The sequence below is a fragment of the Anneissia japonica genome, unplaced genomic scaffold (assembly GCF_011630105.1).
Source record: "Anneissia japonica isolate Jap-2015-1 unplaced genomic scaffold, ASM1163010v1 scaffold4270_len103479_cov137, whole genome shotgun sequence".
NCBI classification, from domain to species: Eukaryota; Metazoa; Echinodermata; class Crinoidea; order Comatulida; family Comatulidae; genus Anneissia; species Anneissia japonica.
In genome coordinates this window covers 44,904-55,996 of record NW_022705184.1, presented here as the reverse complement: position 1 = coordinate 55,996, position 11,093 = coordinate 44,904, and the positions used below count along the sequence as shown (strand labels likewise).

General features: G+C 32.9%; 1 protein-coding gene across 1 annotated transcript in view; it reads right to left on the bottom strand.

Annotated features, from left to right (window-relative positions):
• LOC117105395 overlaps window positions 1-11,093 on the bottom strand; it is a 44,046-nt gene that overhangs the window by 28,379 nt on the left and 4,574 nt on the right. Inside the window, exons 3-6 of the mRNA XM_033246521.1 lie at window positions 6,868-6,909; window positions 6,006-6,162; window positions 3,436-3,536; window positions 778-953 (exon numbers count right to left, since the gene is read on the bottom strand). Of these exons, the coding sequence (XP_033102412.1) occupies window positions 778-953; window positions 3,436-3,536; window positions 6,006-6,162; window positions 6,868-6,909 (476 nt within the window). The remainder of the gene's footprint in view (window positions 1-777; window positions 954-3,435; window positions 3,537-6,005; window positions 6,163-6,867; window positions 6,910-11,093) is intronic.

Below are 11,093 nucleotides of genomic sequence, written 5' to 3'. Positions count from 1 at the left end.
CTAAAGACAGCCCTTCTGTGGTCGAGTGGGCGGAAACCTCTCGCCCCCAGATTGTTTGAGGTTATGATAGATTTTGAAGATGCAATATGAAATGAATATTAAACGGTTTTTTTTTCGGTGGCAGTCCAGGAAATGAGGGGGGCCTGGGAGGGACCATCAGAGATGGAGGGTCGATATTACTGAGGTAGGACAATTTTTAAATATGGCACCCCTAGGCAGCCGGATATGCCACTCTAAGTCTTAAAATTTGAATATAATTTTTTTTTTCCCCATTTACCGAGAGGGCCCTGGCTGCCTGCCCCCCACCCCCTAAATCCGCCACTGGTTTTGAGCGTTTTTATAAAAGACCCGAATTCAATATTTAGCTGCAGAGCCGGGTCGGGTTGAATTTATTCAGTATATACCTAGGATAAGCCACGAAAATCTAGAAGAAGAATTATTTCCAGTGGGGTCCTTCTGGTGGTGATTGGGCAGTACACCGGGAAAAATCCCCTAATCTTTTCCGAAGAGTGTATATAACATGCGCATAAGTCATAAATGCACACGGCACCAATGGCTTGAACATTGTTTATCTAACCGTTTGGTCTCAAACCCTGGCCGTGGCGTGCAAGATGCAGGAACCATACCATCAGTCAAACGGTCAGCTAACAATGTTCGAAGCATATATATGGCATATCATTTATCTTTCTGAATATTAACATTAACGTTTCCTACATACAAATTAATGTGATATTTGCCTTGTTAAATCACTATATTAATTGTTTTACCGTGACTGACCTTTACACTTGATTCTGAGTCCTCGCGTCTTGTTTCCTTCTTACTTGATGTCTGCATATTTTCTGAGTCGGCTTCATTATTTGTGCTTTCTGCCGTTGTACTCTCCTTTCCTCCATCCAATAGTTTCCTAGTTACAATATGTGCAACACCTGAATCATAAATTTCAGCTGCTTTTTCTGGTGACAAAACAAACAAATTATACTAGTTATCTACCTTTCTTGTCCTTTATATGTTTTAATAAAATCAAATATGAAATTTGCATATTATATTCACAATTTTACATAATTTCATGTAATCCTGTTTCTTATAATTGTCTGTGTCTTCTGAAGCCTGTAAGTGGCAATTTATTTTACATGTTTATTGATTTAAAATAAATAAATAAAAATTATACTGTAACAATACATGTTAATATAAATGTGACTTGTGTATAAATTGAATCAAAACATAAATCTTAATTATTTCAAATTTACTTGTATTTATAATTGTGTCACTTTTATGAGACAAACATGAACACATTGTGCTCTGCATAAAATAAGTTTTGTAATGAGGCTCAGAAGGGGTTGATTTTGGTGAGGGAATTAAATCATCAGGAATTGTACACCAGACCAGCTGGGATTTGAAGGCAAGTTTTATAATTACGAAGCCACGTACAGCTTTGTTATTTGGTTATTTTAATTAGTTATATATTTATTTGTTACTTTTTCTGTTGTGCTGTCTGTCTGTCTATTTGTTTATTAATAATTCTTTGATTTACTTTATCAAATATGGCAATTATAGGGGGAAAAAGGAAAATTTAAATCAAATTCCCTATAAGAGTTGCTTATCATTTACAGTCAAATGTCATAATTTTAAAATCTTTATGATAGAATCCTTTAATTTTGGACACATAAAGTATTAGAAACCCTGCAGCTACAATATACATAATTAAAAATTACCATCTCAAAAAAATATTTTATAAATAAAACAAACAAAACATAATTAGGAAACTTGACTTTAATTTAGGTACAACACAGAGAGGTCTGTGTTTCTTTGCACATTGAGAGACAATTTCAGTTTTGTTACTTTTATTATACATGTATGTATTCAGCAGTGGGGTGGCAGTGATCTTGGTTAAACCTTAACATCTCCCCCCATATTCAGGTATTTAAAAATAGTTCCAGTCAGTGTATGGTGATGAGAAGAACGACTTTACGAGAGGGTAGCCACAACAATACATAGCCAAGATATATTGATAGGTGTCGGGTCGTTTCGGCCCTGCATCCTTCTGGAATTTTCCATCAATATATTTTGACTGTAAATGACTATAAAGGTGTAATTTAATATTTTTCAATGTTGTTGGCTATTTTCCCTGGATCATTGATACTTTTTTGCTGTGAATGAGAGGAACAATTTAATACTTTTCCAAATAATTTTTCATTATTTTTTTATGAGATAAAAGAGATCTTTCTACAAATACAATCTTCCTATATTGAAATAGTCGTCTCTTTTTTGCTTCTGAAAATATATAAAATGAAAATTCTTGCAATGACTTTTGATGCATCACCACATTTTATATTATGCCAAGTGTCTTTTTACAGTTAAAATTCAATACTTTTCTGTATTGTTGGTGTTTATAATGAAATAATCTTTCTACATTGATTCATCATGCCATTTCATACTACATAACTTTTCCATTTTATAGTTCTGTATATTTTTGACATATAAAATATTAAGAGATCTTAATACATCGTCTTGCTGGCGTTACTTGAGCCCCTATGTTTGTTTGGAATAATATATGTAAAATCAGCGAAAACCAATATTTTTTTTCCCGACCTGTTTCTAGATTTCCCTTTTGAAAAAGTTATTCCAAAATTTTAATTAAAATTCTTGAGGTATTTTCTGATTTTTTTTTCCACCCAAGACAGTGTGTCTAACTATACTTAAAATAAGACATGCACACATTATTTCTATTATAACTGCAACACAAAAAAAAAACAAAGATTTTTGTTATCAAATGAAAGCACGCTTGGTCTATTGTTGACAGATTAGGAAAGTGTTGATGAGTTTAACCCTTTAAATATGGCACTATTTGATTTTCTAATTCATTTCTAACCACGATCGTTTCGTCCTCCTTACCAGGGTTGTTTTTGGCCTTAACGACCCGGTCTACTGATTACAGTGAAATCCTGAGGGTCTGTTACTATATTTTATTTTTCATGGCAAACCTTTTTGAGATACAGTACTCTATGTTAGTATTATTTGCATCTGGAAATGAATATAATGAAATAAATAAAAAACATGGTAACCAAAAGCTACATTGATACAGCAAGTGTCCAAGATTATGATTATAGAGTGGTATTCAAGTTTCTTTCTAAATTAATATTTTTAGTTGTGGAAACCAAGGCAGTGTTAAATCCTCAAATAGCATGATTTACAGCCATAGTCTGAGCACAGATCACTTAAAGATTGAACAGTACTGTATTTAAAAACTTTTGAATTAATATACAGTATTCCCATCATGTTATTGTGTTTAAATTACACTGTTGGAAGCAATAAAGAAATAAATGCAATAAAGAAATATATGGTATGTCATTAGTATTAAAGTGCTGTTTGTAATTTATGAATTTTAATTAATTATTGTATACATATTGCTAAAGACATGTCAAATTCACCACTTACCATCCCCAGCATTTTCTTCCCACTTATCAGCTTCAGCAGTGTTTTTGGAAACGACCTTTTTGACAGCAATGCAATCAGTTATGTCATGATTTTCATTAAATCTTTAAAAAAAAAATGCTTTAATGTTAGTGCCAATATAAGTACAGTAATATAAAGTAATAATTAAAATACTATGCTATCAGCTGTTATTTGCTTTCCAAAACTATAAAAAAAAACCCATATAACCCATTGATATAATAATTTACTATAGCAATTTACAGTAGCTATAACAATGGTGACAGTAGCATGATACTAATATTAATAATGATGCTAATGAGGATGATAACGATAATGATGATGAAAATAATGATGCACACTTGAGGCAATTCAACAAAAGGACGCTTGCTGTGCGTCCCTACATGATTGACAAAGTTTCACATGGCCTGATTGTCGTGCAGTGATTATAAACACCAAAAGATTTTTTGCTCTAACAATAGTTCAAAATTATATTCGTTTTTTAAAGATTAATTTTACAAACGAGGTGGTGTCCAGTGGTTCATGGGACTCTTTTTGCAAGTTGTGGGAACCAAGGCAGTGTTAAATCCTCAAATAGCTTGATTTACAGCCATAGTCTGAGCACAGATCACTTAAAGATTGAACAGTACTGTATTTAAAAACTCTTTTTTTAGTTGTGGGAACCAAGGCAGTGTTAAATCCTCAAATAGCTTGATTTACAGCCATAGTCTGAGCACAGATCACTTAAAGACTGAACAGTACTGTATTTAAAAAAAAATAAATGTTAGCTATTCAAAAATTTGTTTTGTGCACCTTAGTCCAACATTGTAGATAGATAGAATCTTTCTTTATTCTGGATACTTAATCAACTTTTACATTGTTCTTCCTTAAGGTCCAGTTAATAGTTAAAACATTAAAATAAGAAATGAAAGTTAAGAAATTATATACAAAAACAAAAGAAAATTTGGTAAACACAAGCCAAATTTGGTATACACCAGAAGCAAAATGAAAATGTAATATTAAATCAAATTTTTGAAGGAATGCTAAGTTAAGGAATTTATTGAACTGCAAGTATCAGGGGGAAGATTGTTCCACAGTTTAACTGAGCAGTATTTGCAAAATGAAAATTTTGAAAAAACAGAAATTTTTGTTTGCTATAACTTTTCACTTTGTTGGTCAATTTTCAGAAATCAAATTGTAGAAGCACGTAACAAGATCTTGGCCAAAAGAAATCAGATGTAACAGACATTGTGAAGCACCCAAAAGTAATTAAATAGTATTCAGAACCATAAACGTATGGCAGGAATAGTCAAATAAGAAACGGCTATACTCGCAACTTGTATAAAATTGCCACAGAAGTTAAGATCAAACGACAGTAAACACACGCTACGATCGCGAGTGGAGATGACGTCCGTCCTTTTGTTGAATTGCCTTGATAATAATAATGATAACAATAATAGTAATGATGATGGTAATAGTTTAAATCATGATAATATTAAAGTAAAGGCAGGAGAATAACACATAATTCGCAGCATCATTGTGCTGACTTGAAAGAGTGATAATTAACCAACTCCATAAATATCTAGAAGATTACCAACTCTTTGAACCATAACAGTCTACTTATAGGTGTCACCACGCACTGAAACTGCTCTACTAAAAGTTTATACTGACATCTCTTGCTGTTGACCTCTCTGCTGCATTTAACACAGTAGATCATTGCATTCTGGTTAAACGTCTTGAATCTGTTTTTGGCATTACAGGGTGTGCCCTTGAATTGATTAAGTCCTATCTATGTGGTATAAGTAGTAGGGTTTCTATTTCTGGTTCATATTCTGCCCCATATCCCCTACTCTATGGAGTGCCCCAAGGTTCAGTTATTGGTCCATGTTTATACAGTCTCTACATTTGTCCAGTGATATTATCAGGCATTATGGCATTCAATTTCACTTTTACGCAGATGATCTTCAACTTTAGGTAACTTTTGATCCCAGCAATGCTAGCAGCACTATCTCCACTTTATCCCTTTTTTTGCTAATATTTAGCAGTGGTTGTTAGGCAACAAATTTTCAATAGTTCCTTCCACCTTGCTTGATCGCATTTGTGTATTGTTTTCTTAATATTCCACTGCTTTATTGCATTAGTTAAGTTAGCTTATATTGGTTTGGTTCTATACAAGCTTTAATTGGGGGGGTGTTTTTGATTTATTGTGGAGAGTCGCTTACAGCGTTTCGTAACTGAAAAGAAAGGCGCTATACAAGTAACAAGCAAAAAGTAAAACAACGGACCAGTAAATAAATAAAAAAACAGAATTTTGTTCAGATATGGACTCTTAATGACAAATTAATGCTTGTTAATGTATAAAAGTAACATACTATGCCATTTACAGATTAATTTACTTTTTTTTTCAGATTTCAACAATAAGTAGGAAATGCTCTAGGTATGCCACTGCTGTATAACTTTCTTTGTTGTTCAACGACTTATATTTTCAATGGTCAATATTGGTAATAATGTTTTGTGACCTTAAAAAGCAAGGAACAAGGCTTGATTAATGATGGATGAATGACTTTCATACTTACTGCAATCCAAGGAATGAGTTAACCAAACACGATTTACCGGCACCTTCTCTGCCCATCACCATCACCTTTCCCATGTTCATATCTACTGCTCCTTCCTTCTTAGCTTCAATGAAATACTTTGTTTGCTCTGATCCACGGGCAGCAATTAGTTCTGGAACTATAGCAATAAATGTAATGTGTGTTTAAATATAGACTAATTATAAAAAAGTTAAACCCAATTAAATAGCCATACCAATTCTTAAAGCATAATGAAAATTGACTACAGCAGGATTGACTGCACCAAGTTTGTAAATGACAATTGCTCTAATATTTTTCTGGTAATATATTGTACAAAGTGAAATCAGTGACTCGAATACAGTATCACATTTATTGTGATTATAAGAAGTAAGCTGCTTTTAAAAGTCTAGATTGGTTGAGTGTATGGAGCAGCAGTTCTCAATACGTTTTCCACCTGATTCACTGAATATGACGATGGTAATCTTTCTTTAGTGCATTTTGTGCTTGATCTTTTATTCGGTTCATGTGTAGAAGGTAAAAACAACTTGTACAGTGTATCGGGCACAACAATGGCTTCTAGGCTGGAGTTTTTATGTGGAAAGACAGGACACTCACCCAATAGTCGTTTGGTGACAAGTAGCAATTGAAAAAATGACTTTTGTAAAATAAGGTTGATTAGAACTCGATAAAGCCTGGTTACTTCAAATTCAATATTATCTATGACAAATTAAGCAATCCCTTGAATCAATGGACCCTAACAAACTAATTTAGTTCTCAGTGGCATTGCAACAGAGGAAAATCATCTTTTGATGCATACATAATAATATAAGAAAACAAAACTGAAAGTATATAACTAATACGGTACCAGGAGACGTCTCATCCAATGAAATAGTAGGCAACGGTCCTCCTGTGAAATAAAAGTGATATAAAATAAATCTTGTCATATACATACATATTTTCCCTTGAAAAGAATAAAATATTTAGGTTAATTTATATAACATTTTAAACAGATTTGAATTTTAACTTTTATTATGATATACAATAGTGCTTGAAACCCTCCAAACCAGTGTAAGTAGGCTTACCGAGAGCTCATTTTGAATATTTTTAACATTATCTGGCTTAACTTCATGAATATACGAAAAAAAAGTAAAAATAGACGCCACATACATAAAGAGGCAATTGACTAGGAAATAATTATTTAGTAACACTGTGTGTGTGTGTACAGTGAGAGAGTATTGTATCGCAGCTTTCTCCAATTACTGTATGTAAGCTTTGGACGTAATGTTCATAAGCAAACAGTGACAGCAGTGTTTTTAACCAAGTTACAAGGAAGATATTATTATGTGCTGGCGACGAATCAGTCAAGGGTGTATGGGAGATTCATTTCAATTTTTGAGGATCCAGACCTAAATATCTCTTTAAAAAAATCAATGGGTATAATTTAAACCTTGTATAACAGTTTGTCAAGGCCGAGTAAATAAATGATAAAATGATCCTGAGTAGGTTGTAGATCTGAGGACCCGGTTGAATGGAAAACGTCCCAGACCAGATATTTCAAAAACCAGTCAACTGATCCGAATAACACTTTCGGGAAACTTTAACCCAAGTTACAAGGAAGATATTATTATGTGTAGGGGACGATCCAAGTCAGGGTGTAAATTTGAGGGTTATTTAAATTGCTTATGTCCCAGTTATAGATGGATAAAAATGACACTTTGCAGAATAGTTTTTCATGGTGAAATGAAGAAATGATCCAATTTTGGTGACGATCCACAGTAGGGTGTGGATATGAGGATCACTTAAAGATTTTTTTGATGACAGTTGATTAAATTATTTAAATGCAATTTGCATTTTCCAAAGCGTTTAAACCAGTTACAGCTAGGCTAAACTCAAAACTACCGTGATATGCATGAACAATTTTGTTTTCAGTCTTTGAATCGCTATGAACAGAAAATGCACATTCCTATGCAAGGTCGGCCCATATAGCGCGCAATGGTTATGGGTCACGATGTACATAGCTATTACTATTGCAGCCATAGTTCAAGTCTCACTAATAACGTCGCAGTGAACTTGGTTTTCATTGTTTTTTTTCCCCCACTTCGTTAAAATTATATTGATTTTCCGTGTTTTTTTTTACTTTATACCTTTTAACAACTTTTCTTTTTGTTGCAATTTCAACTTCATTTCTTATTAAAGCAAAGGGGAAAAGCCCTACTGTATGTTCAGTTTTTCAAGCAGACATAGTAAGTCTTGTTATTATTTTATTTATTATTATTATTATTACTTTTTATTATATTAGTCTAATGATTACATTAAATTTTGGAAAAAAGTTAATAAGCCTAAATTGTAAAAATCATTCCTCATTGAATCTCTAGAGAATCTCTAGAGAATCATTTTGGACTGAGTTGGATCTTTGACCGGGTGATTTTTTAAACTCTGAACTGAGGGGATCATTATTCATAAAAAATAAAGGATCGTCAGGCATGGAACACGACATGGGCAGCTACACATACACAGGTACAGACCTAATACTGCATATATCAAATTGAAAGAAAGAAACGACTATACAGAACAAAGACATGGAGAGTTTCTGTAACTCGTTTTCTGGATGCTCCCATCGTCATGAGTCTGGCCTTCCTATCACACAGTCTTCACATTGTCATAGACTGTGTAATTGTCACTATTTGATTTTACAAACTATACTGTATTCGTTTAATTATTAAGTTTGAATTGATACTGAGGTATTTTTATTGCAGTGCAACCTATGTGGCTTTTAGATAACTGTTTTTTAGTGGCAAATACAATTGAATGTAATTTGTTGTAGGATCAGCATTTTAGTTGATTTTATGTTTAGTCGAGTGCTGATCTATTGGACAGGGTAAACATATTTCTAAACTTTACTTTCATCATTGAATAAATGACAATATCATGCAATGCAAGAGTGTCTATAAAATGAAGACCCAAGGCCCAAGAGCCAAAAACGAAGACCCATATTTTTTGTCTTTTATTTTGATGATAATACACCAGGCTGTCACAAAATCAAAATTACAAAATTTAGTTTTGGATAAGCCATTGAATCATTGGGCAGTTGTTCTAGCTTCTGCCACCTCTCAAAACGATCGTCATTTTTGTTCTGTTCATGCATACGGGAATCCCCGGGTATAATCCGACCCCCAAAAATCTGGGCCAATTTTTTCGCGTTCATGGGGGGATGGGATTATACCTGGGGAACTACGGTATAATTTTTTGTTCATGTTGTATTTTTAATGTATGTGTGCTAAAATATTAAATACGATATATATGTCAGCAGAGTTTAAATGGAAAATTTTCAATGTAAAACCATGAGAACTCTGAAATAGCAAAAGTATGAATTAAGGATTGCTTTTATCCAGGCAATTTTAAACAAAAGTAAACAGAATTACAAAAACTCACTATTCCAGGAAAAGCTTTATTTCAACAATTATCTTGCCCAAATATTGATATTTCTACTACAATGGAACCCCTTCAGGACCAATCATACCAACAAACACTGAAACATCCAAGCACCAGGTGACGAGGAGATACAAGTTCTCCGGAGAACTTTGTAATGATCTTTCTCTCATCTTGTGTTGAAACAAATTTTCATTCAAATCTTAGACCATATTTCTGAATTTGTGATTAGTAACCAATTAAATGATGCATAGAGCCAAGACATTCTTAAGGGGCATGAATGCTGCATAGAACAAACATGTAATGAATGAGTTGCTTGCAGATATGAGAAGTAGGAAGCAAAACACTCACGTTACAATCTTTGATCTCTGTTTTTGGCTCTGTTCGAAACGATTTCATATACTTCACAATGGAGCAAAACAGAATTCCACAATTACTCATGTATGGTCACTTTAGTATTTTTTAAACATGTTGTTGTACGGAGATATCAAACTTGCTTATTTTGTGCTTAAACTTTTTAAAACTATATACAGTGCATAAACTTTTAGACTGAAAAATTGGTTCAGTTATTTTTAAATACTGTATGTTATATATCAAGAGTCTAGTTATTGTGAGGTGTAAAAATCACCATTTAGGGGCTAGGCTAAAGTGGAAATTATACATTTACATTTAGACTCAAAAGTTGTATGTGTATTCAAAAATGTTTTACTTTGTGAACATACACTTTCAGTTAAAAAATGTTCTGAAACATGGCATACTACAGACTTCCTGTGAAGGACAAACAGTACAGTACTGACTGTAACGTTACTAATCATTATTTTCATGTCTTGTTTGAAAATGAGGAGTCTGGATACAAAAGCAAATATGTATTAAACTATTTGCTAGCAAGCTAGTAATCAAATAAATATGACACTTTGTTTCAGGTATTTTCCATTTGAAGAAAAGACAGACGTTCTTTAACCATGTCCTTTTTCTAAAGTTACTAACCGAATACAAGTGTTACCATGACAATCCCAAAAGTCAGTTCAAACCATTTTATTTCTCACTGTATCGTAGATCTAGGAAGGATGTGGTATAGGAACTGGTACTTTAAGTTAAAGTGAACAAGCCCGTAGGCCTGGTGGGGTCCAGGTGGCAAAGCCCCCGGAAGCTCCAGCATTCTAGAAACTTACAGGTGTTATTTAATTGGTTTGAGAGGCCATATATTTAAAAAAAATGTATATATTAAAGAGATAATTTTTAGAGTTAGGCAAAGATAAACAAGAAATATTTCCTATAAAAAAACGCCGTAACTTCTGTTGCTTATTCAATTTGTGTATACATCTATTTTCAAATTTATTATGTGTAAATTTTGTTATCGTATTTAAGTTAGCTGTTTCAACAAATAAATCTGTAACTGTATTTTCCTATAGATCAATAAGTATAGCCTTATGCTTATTTATTGTTAAGGTATGCCTAATTTTTTACTGCAATATGCATAATACTGTATATGAATTAAAGATTATTTTTTTAATAAAATTGATGTTAAAATAATAAAATGATAAAACAAAATTATCAAAGGGTGGGTCATCTAAGATTCTTCCTGCGGCTGGGTTTGTCTGGGTTGTAATCCCATATGGTAGATTAATTAACACCTACTCAAGGATCGACCACGTTGATAAC